At 37.3% G+C, this 21,217-nt stretch overlaps 1 protein-coding gene across 3 annotated transcripts; it reads right to left on the reverse strand.

Annotated features, from left to right (window-relative positions):
* Positions 1 to 876: 876 nt before the first annotated feature.
* LOC121381228 lies at positions 877 to 20,732 on the reverse strand. 3 transcript variants are annotated; one of them, XM_041510444.1, is made up of 9 exons: positions 20,667 to 20,695; positions 19,779 to 19,821; positions 11,311 to 11,377; positions 10,163 to 10,241; positions 8,764 to 8,802; positions 4,560 to 4,680; positions 3,802 to 4,212; positions 3,217 to 3,268; positions 877 to 2,206 (listed from the first exon to the last, which is right to left on the reverse strand). In XM_041510444.1, the coding sequence occupies exons 3-9, from the start codon at positions 11,355 to 11,357 to the stop codon at positions 2,059 to 2,061; spliced, it is 897 nt and encodes a 298-aa protein (XP_041366378.1). In that variant the 5' UTR covers positions 11,358 to 11,377; positions 19,779 to 19,821; positions 20,667 to 20,695; the 3' UTR covers positions 877 to 2,058. The 3 variants fall into 3 exon arrangements, with proteins under 3 accessions (XP_041366378.1, XP_041366377.1, XP_041366380.1); XM_041510443.1 differs by lacking the exon at positions 19,779 to 19,821 and having other exon boundaries at positions 20,667 to 20,732; XM_041510446.1 differs by lacking the exons at positions 8,764 to 8,802; positions 19,779 to 19,821 and having other exon boundaries at positions 20,667 to 20,732.
* Between the last annotated feature and the right edge of the window lie 485 nt (positions 20,733 to 21,217).

Below are 21,217 nucleotides of genomic sequence, written 5' to 3' on the forward strand. Positions count from 1 at the left end.
GTATAAGTATTCAGATGGTAAAGCCTTGATGTGGTTTGCATTGTAAACGTTGGCTGGCTTTACTAATGACAGAACAACAAAGTTGGCCAAGTTTTCCACACTGTTTATATCAGTCTTGGGACAATAAAAATAATAACTAAACATGCTGCTGAATGGTTCAGTTTTAAGGTAACTTAGCTAATTGTAAATTACCTTTTTTTAACAGTATACACTGAAGTTCACAGTTGATTTTATCCTCATGGATCTGTAAACTGATGAAATACAATAAAAAAAATAAAAAAAATTAACAATGCAAGAAAGTTGCATCTTTAAAATAGTAAGTTTTAATAAGAAATAAATTGTTGTTGTCCACACCACTAGTAAAGGGTGTGGTGACACTTACATCTGTTGGAAACGAAGGTCTTAACACTACATTATTTTCCCCCCAAAAGATTGCGGTCCATCTTGAATGAATACAGAGATTGAGCTTAACAAAGGCACCGACAGCAATTGCTGTAACTGATATAAATTGTCGTATGTAAGAGTTTAACAGTTTGTTGCCACCGAATAAAGATTTTCCCATTGATTGTGGGATTACTTTTTGCTTTTTAAGCTATGGGTTTATTGTTGCAAATGTTACTGATGTAGGCAGACTCAAAATTGCCAGAGGTGAGCATTTTGCCTATTGTCGTAGGTAATAAATTCTTAAGTTCGAGCCCTGCAAAATAATTTAAATTGTTCTGGTCCCCATTCCATGAAGCTGTCTTAGTGCTAAGATCACCTAAGTAAATAAAGTAGTTGTGCATTTGAGGTGATCTTAATGCAAAGATTGCTTCATGGAAGGGAGCCCAGGTCATACATATATTACCACAAACAACAAATGAAAAAATAAAACAATTTTTATTTTTAATGTCTTTAATGCAAAATATGTTTTTAACAATGTAAAATATAAACAAAAAAGCAACCGGAAATTTTTTTATATTAATAAAGGAGCACTTTAGATACTAGTAATCTCAAATCCATATTTTTATTACAACTGAAGTAAACAAAGAATAGCTATTGGGGCACAAAGACGTGACATGTTTTGAGGTTGGGTTTTCAAAGCCGACATGTTTTTAACTACATTATGAATATAAGACTAACATTTATTTTTAGAGCACATGCTAGGTAACACATTCTATGCTTCAACTACTGGACCAAGCAAATGTAAAAGAATTTTTTACATTTTTTTATAAGGAAATATAAATGAGAAATAAAATAATTTTTAGCTCATGATTCATATATGTATTCAAGTCAAACTGTTTTAAATTTTCAGTCATTAAGGAAAGATATGATTTAATATTTTAAGTTTTCAGCTATTAGGGAATAGTGATAGCTGTATTTGTTTTTTGAGCTAGTTGTTGTACAGGACAAATGTAAAATATTCCAACTTTAATTACTGGGGAATATCAATTTTAAAATTTATCCTTTTTTAAAATCTATTGGGGTACAAATATATCAAATGTTCAACGATTATAAGGGAACATAGAATGTTTAATTTTTTTTTTTTTTCCTAAGACCCAACAAGAAGTGAACCCACATGTCCATTAATTAATGTGAATGCACATATTCCAATGTTTTCAAAAACTGTCACATGGTTATAGTTTCCAAATTTATAAAAACTCAACAAAAAGTGCACCCAGTATCTTTTTTTTTAATTCAAGGAAATTTTTGCAAACTCGAAAACTTTTAAAGCATAAAATCAGTATTTGTCAAATTCAAGCCCTAAGCTGAAATTCGATAACTCTTAAAAGGTCTGTGCCAATCCTATTATATAATCATAAATGAAATACCATGCTAAATTTAGTTAGTAACTGTTGTGCATGTACAATATTTCTTTAGTGAACATCATACTCTTCCATCATACTCTTGAAGTCTTAATATACAGATGAAACGTCAATTTTTATTTTATTTTTTGAACTTTTTATATTATATTAATAATTATTTTAACTGAATGGGATATTCATACTACATGTACACTGCTAACAATAAATAATTTACTTGAAAATCCAAAGTGTAAATTTCTGTTTGTGAATATGCCTACATATTCTGAAGAGTGTGAGATATAACTCTGAGTCTCTGTCTAAGTACTTCCTTTTGTTTGATATAGGCTTGCTCCAGGTCCTGAGCATGGGAAATCAGCTGATCCAAGCGTGTCATGCAAAACGTTTCATAATTTTCACTTTGACTGAAAATATAACAGCAAAGTGAAAGTAACGCCACAATGCAGACAGTTTCTAGTTGTTACCATGGAAATAATGCAATGTAAAGTTTGGGGGGGGGGGGGGAGTATTTAAATTAAATCCTATAGCTAAAGACAAAATAAGAATAACATTTCTCAGATCAGTGTTCGAAATAAGCATTGGTCTATTTGTCCTGACAAGTGAAAATCTGCTCGGACAAGTAAAATGTACCTCAATGGTTGGTTGTCCAGTGGACAAATAAAACTGTTTAATGTAGTTTCATTTTGAGCTAACAAAAATGCGGTCCTTGTACTTGAATAAAACAAAACATTTATTTGGACAAGTGAAAATATTGCTGGACAAGTAGATTTCTCGATGTTCTTGTCTGGTGGACTGCAGATATGGTGGTCTCTAAACCAGATTCAATGGGGACTATAAAATGAACCTGTGTGCACAGAGTGCAGGATTAGACAGATGTCAACCAAGTGGTTATTAGTGGACAGGACTTTTGAGATTGTGTCAGTTTGCAAAAAATTCAGATTACACAGATGCTGGTTTGAACAGTCCACTGTATATAAATTTGTAATTAAATCTTGTACATGACTATCAAATCTATAAATTCTAAAAACATTTAACGACTACATATATGTCTTAATTTCATATCTTGGTACAACTTCTAACCTCTTTCTTCTTTTTTTAAATATACAAACAAAACATTACTACATATTATATGGATAATATTAAAACAGGAATTTTTTATAGGACTTAGATTAACAACATCTTCAAAAGGATATCAAAGAATGTTGTGTCATGAGAGGTGAATCCTGTAAGTGATCCATTCTCAGTAGTTAAATACTAAAATATTCTCAAGATTGCAACTTTTTATGTTCAGTATTATTTTGTAACATTTAATATGAGAAATCTTTTACTAATCTTGTAAATAATCTGGAATATGGTCATGATTTAATTTTCAAATATAAATGAGTAGTAAATATTATTTATACATTTCACTTACACAAAATCTGATGAAAACTGCATGGTAACCATTTTAGCTTCTTGAGATAATTCTGCAATAGAAAAAAGTCTTCCATATAGTTGTTGCTGGCATTTGTTTTATAGCTGGTATTGTTTTTACATAAGTTGTTCATACTTGTAAATCACACATACATTTCATATGAATTAATTACCATGCTTATATCTAATTACGGATTAGGTATGCTGTCTTGAACATACACCCGAGTTATCCAAACTATATGAGCTATATATCCAAGATGGACAAGTCATCGTAGTTGCCTTACACCTCCCCACTGAGACCTTCAAACTCTTTCTGGGAGGGAGCCATTACTGGGATATGAACCCAGCACCTGATAGCCATGTTGTCAAAGGGCTCACACAGGAACAATTTTTTTTTTTTTTTTTTAGATATGTGGGGTATTTCCTTGAACATTATTAAAAAGTGGCCAATTTAAACAATACTTTAATAGCCAAATACTAAATGTTATATATAGCCACTTTGTATAAAAATTAGCAACTGGCTATAAGCAGGGTAAACCCTTGGTCAATGGCATAACCACTATGCCCGGTTTACAGTTGGTGTTACCTTTAAATAGGTCTTCCATAGTTGTCAATGGCCCTGGTTCACTATGCTGTTTTCTTCCTTTGTCTTCTGGTTCTGAAGTACTACGTTTTTCACTTTCATCTTCTTTTGAAAATGTAAAGTCTTTATGGGCTGAACATTCAGAAGTTTTTGCACTCTGGTCTTTTGAATATCCTTGAAGATGAACATAATCAGATTGTGCAGTACTGTTGTCATTGACATAGTTCCCATGTTTGATATTTTGCTCTGCCAAATAAACAGTCTGTCCAGATTTTCCAATGGTAGCAAAGTCACAGAGCTGAATGCTGTGGTCTGAACTTTTATTTTGATTCTTATTGGATGTGTTGAAGTTTCGATCATGTGGACTCTCGCCGTCATCTACATCTTGGCAGTTGTCATTCTCTTTGCCTTCTTCTACAATTAAACAAGAAGAAAAACCTCACTGTATTACTGAGGTCTGTTTACACTCTTGCTATAAAAGGTGCTTTGATGGGGAAGTGAGGAAAATACATTTAATCTATTTGACACTTTTTTTTTTTCTTCTTCTGCACATTTGCTAGGTGGCTACATCTACTGAGTGCAGTGAGAAGTATAATCATAGGCAAGAAAAGTAGGCGGTAGTGGCAGAATCTTGTTCTGATATATATTAAAATGTAACGGTAAATGTATGTAAATGAATAACTTCTCTAGATTTGAATATAAATTGGAAACTGTTACAATTTGGCCTAACAAAGAAATACATGTACATTAAACTGTTTTACCACGAATTGCTTTAGCTGAGCCGAAGTCCAAATCTCCTATGCCAATTTGAAAAGAAGGAAGACTGTACTGCATTGATGTCTTCGGAATATCGGGTGTAGTTGGGTGAACAAATCCATCTTTCTGGAAAAAAATAGAACTATGTGACAAAAAACATATACATTTTTGTCTGTTAATAACATACCCTGTGACAAAAGCATACACTGCTGTCTCTTCACAACATACTCTGTTAAAAATATATACACTGGTGTCTGTTCACAACATACTATGACAAACACAAATACACTGCTATCTGTTCAAACATACTTAGGCATCGAAATAAGTCGAGAACGGTCGTTCAGGTTACCGGGAGTTTACCACATGTAAGAAAAGTCGAGAACAGTGTTTCATTCTCGACAAAAATTTCAAAGTAACAGTAGTTTCGTTTCCGAACGTAAACTAGGCAATGCATTCCGGACTTCCGTGTTTCGTTTTCTCATAAGGAATTGCATCGATGTTCGCGTGCACTTGTGTAATTGCAAGCAATTATAGTCAGTCTGCATTTAAGCAGCGTCCACTAGATGAATTTACTTCCGTGTTTCATTTTCTCGTACGAAATTGCACCGATGTTCATGCGCACTTGTGCAATTGTAAAGCAATTTCGGCAATACGCGTTTATGCAGTGCCCACTAGATAAATATACTTCCGGATTTTGTTTCTCATACCAATGTTCGCGTGCACCTATACAATTTCAGAACGTCCGCGTTTTAGCGTTAAAAGTAGTAGTAGTAACAAGAATTCAATTCTAACATTCATAAAGTTGTGGTAACCTATAGGTTACCAGGCTATATTTTGTGGTAACCTGTAAATGGGTTACCAGACACAATGCTTATTTCGATGCCTGCATACTGTGACAAAAATATACACTGCTGTCTGTTCAAACATACTGTGACTAAAATATATACTGAGCACTGTCTGTTCACAACATGCACTGTGACAAAAGCATATGCACTGCTGTCCACAAAATATGTGTTTAGTGTTCTTTAGGTAAATAATCAAAAATATTTTGGTTCAAACTATTATCTCGGCACATACATGTATCTCACAATGACAAAACTTCAGATTAAGGACTTTAACATGCTTCCCCCCCCCCCCCCCCCCAAAGTTTGCTTAGACAATTTTGAGTACTAGCCATGAACATTTAGGTAATTAAGGGTATGCCCCCATTATTATTTTACTGCTTAATTACTGACAAAATATTAGTGCTGAGCAAAAAGCCTAAATTACATGAAAGACCTGGGAGTAATTTGGAGTGGTGGTTACCCACACCAGACACCATGCAGAACAATGAAGAAACAAAGCAAGTTACTACTAATATATGAAAATGAATATCTCTGGAGTAATGGATTAAAAAAAATTCATCATGGCATTTAAAGGTGACCTTTATGATATAGCAATGTTCAAGATAACAAGCATTATGAGAGTACTGATAAAGCAATACATGTCCCCTACCGCACTCAAATATTTTTTGTATCTCCTAAATTGATGGGCCATATTTCTGTGAAAAGAGGGTAAACCACCATAAATGTTAAACTTGATCAGTAACAGTACATGATAAAGGCATATACAACATTTTATATCAATATCTTCAGGCATTGCAAAACAAAAGTCTGGAAAACAAATTTGTATATCTCTTAAGTTAAAGGGTCATAAGTACATCGAAATAGGTAAATTTCCATAAAAGTATAACTTGATCTGTAACAGTATAAGCTATGCACATAATTTCATGTCAATGTCTCAAGGCCTTCTGAAAAAAAAGAAGTCTGGAAAACAAATTTTCACACTTCTCCTTAGTTCAACGGACATATAACTCTGTCAAAAATATGTGAATCATCATAAAAGTTAAGCATGATCTGTAACAGTACATAATAAAGCTATATACAAAATATGTCTCAAGGCTTTTTAAAAAAACATCCAGAAATTTTTTTTCCACATAACATCAAGGGCCATAACTCCATAAAAAATGGGTAAATCGCCATGAAAGTTAAACTTCATATGGCCTCAGACCACAATTAATTTCGCTATCTGTTTCTATATAGCCTTAGTGGCTATAACATTTTTATTAATATCAGCAGGCCCGTGAAGTTTTGTATGTACCTTTGCCTGCATGGGGGACACATACCCTGAAAAGGACAACCCCTGTTGTCCAGCTCTTTCTCCCAGCATATTGGTTTAAACAGACACACCCTCTAAACCAGGCCGGAGTATACCCATTTTACACAAAATGCACTACTTTTGCATGGGCCGGAATTACCACAAACAAGTCTTCAATGTCAACAAGTTACACATGTTTACAAACTACATGCTATCCCCTGTCACTTCAGTCAAACAGTTGCCACTTCATAGCTTTCTTTCATGAAATAATCACAGTCAAACAGTCGATTCTTGCACTTCTACTACGGCTTACGATGAGACAAGACGTGTGCGCCTGCTCTCTCGAGTTACCCCCCCACCTGGGGGGACTCATAGCCAGTTATGGAGTGCTACTCGAATACCGCGTCACGTACACCGGGTCACGGGCTTCCGTGACCTTGGTGTACGGGGATCCGGCACCACTGAAGACTGGAAGATGGAGGAGGAGGAGACGTGCGACAGGAAAGACACAGGGGGAGCCAAAACCGGCGGCTAAACCGCCGGCGGCGACTCCTTCTGTTGTGCCGCCCACCGCCGTTCCCCGGAAGAAGACAGGTTTGGAAGAGGCACCAGCCCCGGACGTCCCGACTTCGACCAAAGGTCTGATTAGACCCACTCCACAGGCCAGGACTTCAGCGCCTCCGGTTGTGCCGCCGACTATACAGGCGGCACCCGTTGAGGCGCAGGCCCGAAAAGCGGCTGTAGTGAAACGGAAGGCAACCACTCCCCCGAGTGGCCAACCGGACAAGCCAAGCCAACCGTTGCAACCGCCGAAACCCGACGACCCGCATACCACACAGTGGACACTACAGGCCGGCAAACTTCACCAGCGGTACGCTAACCTTGTGCGAATGAACATGGATGATGTCACCAAACTCTATATCAAACCCAGAACAACAGCCTGGGTCAAGCTACCAAGGAGCCAAGAAGGAGAGTTTGCTATTACCAAAACGCTACTGCGTGACAAGGAGGAGGTGTGTATTGTCACCATACACCAAGCCGGAATTTACCACCAGGGAATGCTGTTGAAGGAAATGGATAACCCGACGATTCATCGTATCGTTAAGACGATATCGGGGGATAACTACCGTCCATTGCTCAGGCAACTAGCAATCAGCCCATACCGGTACTTCTTCACGGATATAGACTCCTCCAACTTCATCGGCTCACCGTGACGTCCTCCCCTTTGCCAACCTCCTTCACCTCCGTGAGTACTAATCTCTTTTTTGGGCTAGTTAGACTTTAAACATTTTGGAAGCAGTTCAAAATTCTTATGTTTATTTTTTTATAAGCAGTCTAACGCATTTTACTTTGGCGCCCGTTCAATTGCTCAAAATCACCTTAAAACTTTTTGGCCGAGCAGTCTTAACTATTTTGGGTTAAATTTTGGAGTCCGGACATGTTTTTGGATGCAGTTACTCTTTGTAGACTTAGGTAAAAAACAGGCTTCACCGAGGAATCGAAATTCAGCCAATCAGAGCACGGCTCCCACTCGGTGTACTTCAAGTTTACGAAGTGTCTGCTATTTGGTCCGCGCTCGCGTTGACCGTACTAAATGGCTTTCTTCCAAATTCCGCCCACCTCAAACTTACCCCCCCCCCCTCCTGCTCCGGAGTTAGTCACTGGCGAAGTCAGAGGCTAAATCCGTAGTGGGCGTGCCTGAACCTCTGTGGATAGGGGCACGAGAAAATAGTTCCCACTCCCAGTCAAACAGCAGACTACTTGCGCGGTCAAATTTCCAGATTTTGGACAACCAAATGGGAAGATAACTGTAATCTGAGGCCATATGTAACAGTACATGATAAAGTTATACACAAAATTTCAGGTCAATATCTCAAGGCTTCTGAAAATAACATCCAGAAAACTATATGTGTGGGACAGACAGACAGAAGGATGGAGATGAAACCTATAGTCCCCTCCGTTTGGACCGGTAGGGAACTAATAAACAAGTTCATACAAACATGTGTTCCTCTATTTTATCTTTGATCTATCAAACATCAAGTTCTTGATGAAATTAAAAACCGCCATACTTACCATAAGCATACAAGATGGGGCAGGGGCAGGGGGAAAGTCCTGAAATTTTGGGAAAAACAACAGAGAAATTTAGGTAAAATGAGCTGGCCTGAACACTTTTCACCATGTATTTTCATTATTCTACCCACATTATTAGTTGTAATCCATGTAAAAATGTGTGGTAATTCATTTGCAACCCTAGTCAGGTGTTTGGCAGTAATGCTAATGTGACGGAACATGCTCTTATCTTTTCGCCTGTGGCGATGTTAATTGTTTTAGAGGGCTGTTTGCGGCTGGGTTATGTAATACCCCCGCGCGACGGTGGTCGAGCTGTTCCCAATACACACCCAGACCAGATGTTGAGGCCATGTGGCCAGTGGTTACGTAATACCTCCGCGAGCTCTGTTTTACGACCTTGTATTCCTAGCGGAATGGCGACAGTAAGTCTGGTCATCTAAGAAAATATGCCGTCTTGGTCGCTGTAGAAATATCCCATGATAGGGGGAGTACCGCGATGTGCCCCCATGCGATAAATAGCTAGGATTTTAGATTTATCGGGGAGAATCATTGGACGGCTCCCGGGGAACGTTAGTCCGACTGGACTTGGTAAATATCTATTTCTGCTCTGTTGTATAACCTTGATGTGATTGATGTGACTTTTAATATTTTAATACTGTATTATACCAATATTATTTAGACAGTGTTTCCGGTAATCTGACGAAGTTCTAAAATTATTAAAGCTTAGCCGGTCATCCTAGAGGGCCTAGGTAAACTGTATGTTATTGTCTTTATTGTGATAGGTACCAGTATTAATTCTGTATTACAAGGTTACTGAATGAGTAGTTAAGGGTTAATTAATAATTAACCAAGTAGGAATAGAGTTGTAATTCCTTTATTAATTAAGTTCCCCTGGAAGCGTTTCTCAATTATCACACGTGTGGGTGTTGTGTCACAGTGAAGTGATTAGAATATTGTGTAAACTAGACACCTAGAGATTAACTAATTATGTGATCAGTTCTGGGTTGTTATTAATTGTTGTTGTTAATTAATTAACTGCGGCAAATATATTTGTCAGCTTAACGTTAATACAGATTCCAAAGTGTATTGTGTTTTTGTTGTGTTTTCTAGTGAACTAACGTGCTATATTATATATACTTATATAAGATCTTATCTCTGATAACCTAGAGCTGAGCCACTCAGGTATTGGACTGCCCGATACAGAGAGATCTAATAGATATACAGTTAGGAGAGATATTTGGATAATCGTGTTTTATTCAGTTACGGGTATTATAGGATCCCTGTGACAGCTAATATGAATAAACGAACGTTGTGATCCAGATTCGGTCACTTTTGTTTAATTCAGGCAAAAATCAGTCAACCACCCTACAAAAATGGGACCCCATATGCCTATGATACTTACATCAAGTTTACGTTTGTGAGTGGTTCTGTCTAAATCATCTGATTCAGCTGTTTCAGGGCTGTTTCCATGCTTTTCCATGCTAAAGACAAACATATAGAGTTATTTCTAAAATTGATTTGCAGATGGATATGTCCCATTTTCTTTGACAAATGTAAAACAAAATTGCAGTTTCTAACATATAGGTCACCAGAATTTTTTTTTATAAAGGGGTTATTTTTGTATGTTTGTCAGAAGATACCAGCAACTGGAAGGAGGGCTGTTGTTAATTTCACCTTTCAGCTGGGGGAGGTATCATATGCCATATTTAATACCTGGTTACAAACTGTTTTAGGTAACCAATCATAATGGTTTACCTCAGATTCGGCAATAAATGTAAGAAATGAGTAAACTTGAAATAAGAGTAAACTAGTAACTCCCACCAACTGATATGTTGATGGTACTGTTGAGAATTAAATGAAATTTTGTGATTGGTAATCAGTTTGCACCAACCAATCAATGATCGATCAATATTATAAGGGACTCATACGATCACAATTAATTACATTTTCACAAGCATACTATTAGCTGTATACCGTTCTCGACTTCTTTGACACATTGTAACCTCCTATAACATGAACGACAATTCTAGACTTAGTTTGATGCCTGGATTGAAAACATGTTTTACTGCAGAAACAGCAAAGGGATATATGGTATGTATGTGCATTTGAATTAAGAGTAAACATAAACTGAATACAACTGAATTATCCATTAATTATGTACAGGGGAAGTAACTCTGTATTGTACTTTGTTTTACTTGAACATTATAAACTTATACTAGATTAACTGATCAAATTAAAACAAGCAGTGCTTGATGAACTTGATTAATCACAAATCCCTACAAATTACAACAGGAGCAGTCAACCATAGCAGTAAACCAATAAACCACATATATTATGATCCGAGATCATTAAAGAAATATAATTTTAAATCTTGTAAATTATTAGTCTAATATATATGTATTTTTGCTGTTTTACAAATATAACATTTTATTAAATAAAACTGTAATGTTAGCTATCTTTTCATATCTCTTGGGGACTTTAATTCTATAACACAGATTACTGCAGTATGGTAAAAAAAAGAAAGAAAAAAAGAAAAGCAAAACAACTTACGATTCAAATGAAAATGGAACACCATCCTCTCTTGCACTTTCATACATTGCTAATGTTATCAATGCATCTAAAATAAATAAAATATTTGTGATGAATTTGTAAATGGGATGATAGTTACTTTTGATATATCAAAATTATTATGTATGTTGAGATGGGATGGGGTGGGGTAATTGTATCTTCCGATACATTAAACTTTTGTATACGAGTCTGGGAGTGTAGATATAGAATTCTGTAGATTCTTGCATGCATGGTGTTTAAAATACTGCCTGCAAAATGAAGTGGTACATACCTCTTTGTGTTTTTAAAATAGCTTGGGTGATTTTCAATTTTTTTTTTTTTTTATATCTAAATAATTTAACATGCATTCAAATGAAACACATTGTGATGTTCAGTTTTAATGTAATACTTACCTACATCCTATTACAAAAAAAAAAGATGAATGACCTGACAATTTTTACTAACTTTAACCCTTTATATGGTTACAGCTCTATAGTCCGAAGGTTCAATAGTCCAAAGGTTTACAGACCTAACTATAATCACGAAGAATGGCAAAAGAACAGCGCCAAATGCACTAAACAAATGTGAATTCTTTACAGTAATCACCAAGCGTACCTCTGCATAAAATGTTTTAGGCAACAGTGTAAGATGTTATCACACGAAGATATGATACATGTTGGATATCAATTTAAAGACATCTGATTGGCTTCTTAAATATCAATCCAAACCAACCACTGTCAGAGATTAAGGCTACACATGTCGATTTCTGTTGTCAGATGACGTACTTGTAAGTCAACAGTGTATATTACATAAACGCGAGCGCCGTATATATAATTTGGTTCAAAATATGTTTTAAAGGTGCAGACCCTAGTTTCAGCCCGTATAAATGGACTCTAAGTTTAGTTAATCTACAAACCTGCAACACATTTGGATAAGGTTATAATAGAGAGAAGCTAAAGTTTGTGATGTTTAAACATGGAAAAAAACCCCAAAACTAGAGATTGTCTCGATAACCAATATTTCTCAGATGTGCATTTTTAGAATTATGAAAAATGTTGGGGTTTTACTAAAACCTGGATGACCACATCCCAGATGACAACAACCAGTTTAGGTAAACAAAAGTGAATATTCTAAATAATAAAAGGTAAAATGGTTTTAATAGTGAAAATTGTGTCATAGCATTTAAAAACGGGTCTGTTACTTCAATTTATTTTGTTAGAGTGCTCGCCTGAGGTCTGCGTTGCATAATCGAGTCACCTCGATAGATCACATCAACTGATAGGTTTTTTTTCGTTCCAACTAGTGCACCACAACTGGTCAAAGGTCATGGTATGTGCTTTCCTCACTGTGGGAAAGTGCATACAAAAGATCCCTTGATGCATTAAGAACAATGTTGTGGGTTTCCTCCGATTACCAAATATTTGACATCCAATAGCCGATGATTAATTAATCAATGTGCTCTAGTGGTGTCGTTAAACAAAAGAATTGTTTTTTTAATTTACTGTAAACCTGTATTTTAAAGATAAAGATATGTAAGAAAAATAATTCTACACTCATGTCTCCAGCTCTCGTGTTAGTTAAGATATCATTTATCTTGCATTTCGTTTAAAAATTGTATATACCTCACGTTTGTTCCCATAGGACAGGAGGACAGGACTAGGTTTTAACGTGTAAATTCAGAGCAAGCTGTTGTAACCAGCTCCCCTGTCCATGACAGGAAAGGGTGGGGGAGGTAGGAAGAAGGACCGCCTGCGATGACTGGCGCAAGGGAGGCAGAGGGTGTGGTGGTTCTATGGAATTTGGAATTTGGATGATGGCCAAAATAAGTGCCATTTGGTGCATTTTTGAACAGTCAGTCTAAAGAGTAAAATAAGGGAGCTACGTATAGGTTTGGAATTAGTGCGTCGAGAGTACCTCATTAATTAGACCTCGTTGATGCTGGGGTGTCTCCCTAGGTTGCCCATGGTGCCCTTAAAAAGGGCCTAATCTCTTCTGATTGTGGCATATTCCCATTGGCGTAGCCAGGATTTTATATTGGTGGATGACCACAATGTCAGAGGGTCAACCACATTCAGGGCTCTGGCTGTCGGCAGCATTTTTTAAAGTAATATTTCAAATTCTCCTCTTAACTTTTTGTCCCGAGTTAAGTCCCTGGCTATCCAGAAACAGGACCCGGGATGGACATGCCTGAAACCGTAGTGGTATATGGGCATGTTAAAAAAGTTCAAGCTCAAGCTGTTCTATCTTCTGATGTGAACAAACGGTTACATAATCTATCAGACACCTCAAACATAATAATACAAAATATTTTGTTAGTGTAATAGCAATCTCGCAACCGGTATAAAAAAAAAAATCATCCAGAATAGGCCTACAGTGACGTTTTTGAGACTTAATAGGGAAGGAAGGTAATGTTTTATATAACAAAGCACTCAACAAATTTTATTTACGGTTATATGGCATCGGACACAGATATTGAGACAGGAAACCCGATGCCACCACTTCATGGGTTACTCTTGTCAATTAGCAGCAAAGCAGTTTTTATATGCACCATCCCAGGATATTACATACCACGGCCTTCGTTACACCAGTAGTGGAGCACTGGCTGGAATGAAAAATAGCCCACCAACGGGGATCAGTCATGCATCAAGAGTGTGTTGTACCACTGAGCTACGACCCGGCCTATATTATGCTTAGTGTCACGGGGATCCTATAATACCCGTAACTGAATGAAACACGATTGTCCAAATATCTCTCCTAACTGTATATCTATTAGATCTCTCTGTAATACCCGCTGGCTCGTCTAGGTATGATCAGAGATAAGATCTTATATAAAGTATATATTATTATAGCACGTTTAGTTCACTAGAAAACACAACAAAAACACAATACACTTTGGAATCTGTATTAACCTACGCTGACAAATGTACTGCCGCAGTAGTTAATTAACAACAACAAATAATAACAACCCAGAACTGATCACTTAATTAGTTAATCTCTAGGTGTCTAGTTTACACAATATGCTAATCACTTCACTGTGACACAACACCTACACGTGTGATAATTGAGAAACGTTTCCAGGAGAACTTAATTAATAAAGGAATTACAACTTTATTCCTAACTGGTTAATTTTTAATTAACCCTTAACTACTCATTCAGTAACGTGTGATACAGACTTAATACTGGTACCTATCACAATAAAGACAATAACCTACAGTTTACCTAGGTCCTCTAGGATGACTGGATAAGCTTTTTATAATTATTTAGGACAGTGAGCCTACAGATTACTGCATCAGATGACCGGCAGCACGGTCTAAATAATATGGGTATAATACAGTATTAAAATATTTAAAGTCACATCAATCACATCAATGTTATACACAGAGCAGAAAATATATAATTACCAGTCCGGACGGACAGCGATCCCTGGAAGCCTTCCTATGTTTCTCCCTGATATCTCTAAAATCCTAGCTATTTATTCAAAACTCTCAGAGACAGCGAATATCGCCTGGGGGCACAACGCGGTACCTCACCTATCATCTGATATTTCCACCTCTCCCAGAGTCGGTATATTTTCTTAGATGACCAAACATTCTGTCACCAGTCGCCAAAATCACGGTTGTAAAAACTGCACTCGCGGAGGTATTACGTAACTACTGGCCACCTGGCCTTAAGTGCATGTGGAACTGCACACGGCCCTCTAAAACAATTAATATCGCCACAGGCGAAAAGAAATTAAGAGCATGTACCGTCACACACACCCACCTCAAAAAGGATATTTCCTCTACTCTAGGAATAGGGAAATATACTACATTAAAACAAAAAGTGCGTTAACCGACGCATCCGGGCATTTATAACACATGTAATAAAGAGGTGACTACCAGTAATTACACTGAGTCTCTGAGTCCCTGGTATACAATAAAATATATAAACACAAAATAGAAATCAAGAATGTCAACACATTATCATAACGTTCAACTTCGGGACAGGGCATCAGCGATTACATTGGATGTGCCCTTGATATGTTCAATGGTAAATGGGAATTCCTGCAGGAGAAGACTCCATCTCAAAACTCTCTGGTTGGTGGCTTTCATTCTGTGAATGAAAGTGAGCGGATTATGAGACCACCACTTGATGCACTGCCGATTTCACGTAGATTTGAAAATGCTTCAGAGCTTGTACCATGGCCAAAGCTTCCTTCTCTATAGTGGAATAGTTCACCTGGTGTTTGTCAATTTTTTTTGAGAAGAAACTTACAGGATGGTCCAGTCCATTTTCGTCTTCCTGGAACAGCACAGCTCCAGCTCCCACGTCACTGGCATCCACAGCTAGCTTGAACGGCATTCGGTAGTCTGGAGCTGCCATCACGGGAGACGAGTAGCGCATCTGCTTGAGACGGTTGAATGACTTCTCGCATTCATCTGACCACTGGGACTTCGTTTCCTTATTTTTCAGTTGCGCACGTTTTCCAGGTTTTCTCCGATAGGCATGCTGTCGAATCGGTGTAGCATTGGGTTCCAAGCGCACATCCTGGCTTAAGGTATTGGTAACCGTTGGAAGGTCCTGACAAATGGAAACATTGTCTTGTATCAGCGTAGTCAACTTTTCTCGCTGGGGTTTCAAGTCTGCTAGAATCTGGCTGTTGGTTAATTTTCTCTCTGCAGTCTTGACGTCATCACAAAAAATTGAGTGACTCTCAATTTGGACCGGTATCACTGGAACTATCGGCAGTCTGTCAAAATAACCTTTTAGCAAATTGATGTGACAATACCTACTTTTCCTAACCCTATCAGGAGTGTTTATCACATACCCTGTCTCATTAACCCGTTTGAGCACAACATAAGGCCCGAAATACCTGTTCTGCAATGAACCCCATTTAATGGGAAGGTACAGCAGCACCTTATCCCCTGGTTTAAATTCCCGACTCCTATCCTTCCTATCAAACACTGATTTTATTTTGCTCTGAGCATGGCTCGGTTGCTTCCTAGCTAATTCGGTCGCCTGCCACCTCCTATCTCTAACTCTCTTATTCATTAATACTCTCTCAGTTAACAATGTAGTGCGAGCTGCCAACAAATTTGGATCAGCCCCCTGCTCTAGAACTAACTCTTGTCTATTACAAGGTAAGTCCCCCCTATCAAACACAACTGGTTCATTTCCCCTCTGCGGGAGATCAACAGGTTCCACCACATTTAATTCCTCAGTTGACTTATCTACCATTTTACTGATAACCTCATCCACTCCAATTTCATGGCTCACACATGTATCAGACAAATCACAAATATCCTCTGGGTATCGTGTTACCCTACTGGCCATAGCCCTAGTCTTTACACACGCAGGATATCTAATGTCGTCAACCTCACTCTCTTCTATTGGTAAAGGGCTGTCTTTAATTAACAATTGGTCACATTTCGGCTGACAACACTGACTAGTCAAATCATTACCCAACAAAACTCCTATGTTTTCAACAGGTAAGTCCTTTACAACACCCATAATAACTAGTCCCGTCACAAACTTCGAACACAAGAAAACGTTATGTAACCGGACAACCATTTTTTCTCCAGTAACTGAGTATAAGGCCAAACTACGTCCTGTATCTGAATTCTCTATACCAGCTAAACACTTTGACGTTATAAGCGACTGACTACAACCAGTATCTCGATAGACTGATATTGCCTTAGGACACAATTCTTGTTTCACATCACAAACCATACCAGTGGACACATACGGGTTTACTTTCTCTGCCATGGGACTAACCATTAACTCTCTCGCTAACGGAGCTGACCTCACTAAACCGACCACTTGCACATTATCGCGTTTCCTTTTAAAACAGTCCCCGAAAAGATGGTTATCCTTTTCACAGTAACTGCAATGTGGACGAAAAGTTCGTGCATTGGCTGATAATGCAGGTTTATCCTTACTTTGCCCACCAGGTACATTCCTTGCCTGACTAGCTGACCAACTAGAAGACTCTCCCCGATAGTTACTTTCCCAGGAAAAACCTGGCTGAAATTTCTTCTTATCACCCTGTTGTAAAGAGCTACCCTGTACTGCCTGAGCTTTGTATATTAACACGTAATCATCTGCCACTATGCCTGCCTCCTCTATCTTTTTGACATCATGATCCTCTAAATGAATATGTAAGCTAACTGGTAATCCATTTTTAATGTCCTGTAAGATCAACAACTCCCGTAACTCGGTATATGACTCTACCTGATGAGACACCACCCATTTATCAAACATCCCTGCCTTCTTAGCCACAAACTCACTATAAGACTGACCCTGCGTTTTTCTCAACTCGCTATACCGTAAACGATTATCCTCAGGTCGTAATTCATAAGCCCTCAACACTGCAGCCTTAACTAGGTCGTACTGACTTGCTCGCTCATCACTCATTGAATTATAAGCTACACTAGCCTTCCCCTTAAACTTAGACACGGCTAACAATGTCCACTTAGACTGCGGCCAATTTAGCTGCTTAGCGGCCCGTTCAAAAAGTTGGAAGAACATATCTACCTCCTGGTCATCAAATACAGGCACTGATCTATAAGCCTCTGACATGTTAAACCCATTTCCTACTTCTCGTCTGACTTCTTCAGTATTCAACTTTAACTCATGTTCCACTTTAAATTTTTCTAACTGGAATTCTCTATCCCTCTCTTCTTTCTCTCTATCCCTATCTTCTCTTTCTCTCTCTCTACCCCTCTCTTCTCTCTCTCCCTCTCTCTATCTTCCCTATCTCTATCTTCTTTTTCTCTCTCTCTCTCTATCCCTCTCTTCTCTCTCTCTATCTAATGCACGTTCTTCTCTTTCGTACTCAAGCTTTTTAAAAGCTAATTTTTGTTCCACACTTAACTCATTTATCTCTATCTCTGGAACAATCTCACTGTCTTCCATAACAGGACTATCACCAAAAACTTCCTGGATAATAATTGTCCTTATATCACCTAAGGTTTTAGCTGATGTTAAATCAATTTCTCGCTCACCCGCGATTTCAACTAATTCGGCCTTACGCTTAATCTCCACTACACTGAGCGTAGGCCTATCCAGCAAATTCTTATCCATGTTTAGATATGACGCACTTATTATTAATTAATTTTCTAGTGAACAACGTTGCTACTTATAGTTATTTGTAAAAATAATTTATAAAGCCCCCATTTACAAACAATACTTTTTTTTAAATATGCATGTCCCGTTTCAGATCCGGGACGAGCGCCCCAATTTTCACTCCTGTCACGGGGATCCTATAATACCCCTAACTGAATGAAACACGATTGTCCAAATATCTTTCCTAACTGTATATCTATTAGATCTCTCTGTAACAGGCAGTTATACACGCTGGCTCGTCTAGGTATGATCAGAGATAAGATCTTATATAAAGTATATATTATTATAGCACGTTTAGTTCACTAGAAAACACAACAAAAACACAATACACTTTGGAATCTGTATTAACCTACACTGACAAATGTACTGCCGCAGTAGTTAATTAACAACAACAAATAATAACAACCCAGAACTGATCACTTAATTAGTTAATCTCTAGGTGTCTAGTTTACACAATATGCTAATCACTTCACCGTGACACAACACCCACATGTGTGATAATTGAGAAACGCTGCCAGGAGAACTTAATTAATAAAGGAATTACAACTCTATTCCTAACTGGTTAATTTTTAATTAACCCTTACTACTCGTTCAATAACGTGTGATAATTGAGAAACGCTTCCAGGAGAACTTAATTAATAAAGGAATTACAACTCTATTCCTAACTGGTTAATTTTTAATTAACCCTTAACTACTCATTCAGTAACGTGTGATACAGACTTAATACTGGTACCTATCACAATAAAGACAATAACCTACAGTTTACCTAGGTCCTCTAGGATGACTGGATAATCTTTTTATAATTATTTAGGACAGTGAGCCTACAGATTACTGCGTCAGATGACCGGCAGCACCGTCTAAATAATATTGGTATAATACAGTATTAAAATATTTAAAGTCACATCAATCACATCAAGGTTATACACAGAGCAGAAAATATATAATTACCAGTCCGGACGGACAGCGATCCCTGGAAGCCTTCCTATGTTTCTCCCTGATATCTCTAAAATCCTAGCTATTTATTCAAAACTCTCAGAGACAGCGAATATCGCCTGGGGGCACAACGCGGTACCTCACCTATTATCTGATATTTCCACCTCTCCCAGAGTCAGTATATTTTCTTAGATGACCAGACATTCTGTCGCCAGTCGCCAAAATCACGGTTGTAAGAACCGCACTCGCAGAGGTATTACGTAACTACTGGCCACCTGGCCTTAAGTGCATATGGAACTGCACACGGCCCTCTAAAACAATGAATATCGCCACAGGCGAAAAGAAATTAAGAGCATGTACCGTCACACTTAGAGTTTGCCATAAATTATGAAAGCTACAGGTGTTTAAAGTACATACTAATCATATATTCTTACCCTGTTCGTCATCATGTGTAGAAAATTATTTTTGAAGGTAAACCTTTAAAAAAAAAAAAGGAACATACTTCACTTTTTTTTTTTAGGATACCAAATAGCATCTAACCATGTGAAAGTTTAAGGTCCTCCAATTATAAATACAGGATTAGATAAAAAAAAAAATAGGGTACCATAGTCTACTCTGTTACCAACAACTTCAACTTTATAGTGTTTCCCAGCCCTATTAACATATTGTTTTTTTAAAAATAATTTCCATTTCCGGGGAAAAAAGAATAGAATTGTTTTGGAAAAAACTAAACAAAGACACCCCCCAAACCCACCAACAACCTGGGGGGCTGGGGGGTGGGGGGTGGGGGTCCCACAACACTACCCTATTTGTGATTGCACTTTTAAAAAAGAATCGGTTCAGAAATAGATTGTAATGCATACTGTTAATGTAAGAAAACGATGTTCACTGCAGGATCATCAAACAGTTTGTAATTTAAACAAACGGCGACTTTTTTTCTTTTTTTTCTTTTTTTCGGGGGTGGGGGGAAATGGGCACTTTTAAGCTGCATTAAAATAATAATAATAAAAAAACACCATCTTTTTTTCTGTATAAGTGCTGTGTCAAAAATATAATATGTAAAATAAAACAAAAACAGACATTTAAAATGTACATTTGGAGGATTAGCACAAAACAGTCATCGACAGGCGAGCCCACACGAAAATAGGTAGGCCCCTATCAACGAATTTGACTATACTGTTATAAAACTCCAAAATAAATCGTCCACAGTGCTTTATAATAAAATGTGTAGACCTAAAATATGTTTTAAATGTACATTAATTACACTATACTTTGGTTTTAATGATACGCTGATTATATTAAAAGTATATTATATTAATTACCTATGAAAGTTGAAAATAGCCTCAAGCAGACGACACCGATTGTTTCTAAGGACCTATTCTAGGGGCAATCCCAAAGAGGATGGAGGGTTGTGGGAAGGAGGCAATATTTTAAAATAAAATTTAATTAACACATAATAAATAAACCTTGAAAATCATTTATTAATTTTATTGTTATTATTATTTATTTATTTTTAAATTATATTTATGCCAATACCCACCTATATTCAAGTACGCTGTCCTGGGCACACCTAGGAACGCCTTTTTCATACTAGGCTACAAATTTACTACAAGTTAACCTATGTATTTCTGAACCGATTGATTTGTAAATTGTACACAAAATAGTTTGGTTTTGGGTTTTTTTTTTCAAAAACACTTTTAGTTTTCTTCTTATGTAAAACTGAAATTATTCACACAAAAACATTTTTTTATAGAATGACTATAGGACAGGAAGTACTATTTCGTGGAAAATAAGTCGATGTATAATTAGTCTTATATTTTTCCACTGGAACCATAAGGACTCGTTTTAAGTTACAGCCGACACTGGAATGCGA

The sequence above is a fragment of the Gigantopelta aegis genome, chromosome 9 (genome assembly GCF_016097555.1).
Source record: "Gigantopelta aegis isolate Gae_Host chromosome 9, Gae_host_genome, whole genome shotgun sequence".
Classification (NCBI taxonomy): Eukaryota; Metazoa; Mollusca; class Gastropoda; order Neomphalida; family Peltospiridae; genus Gigantopelta; species Gigantopelta aegis.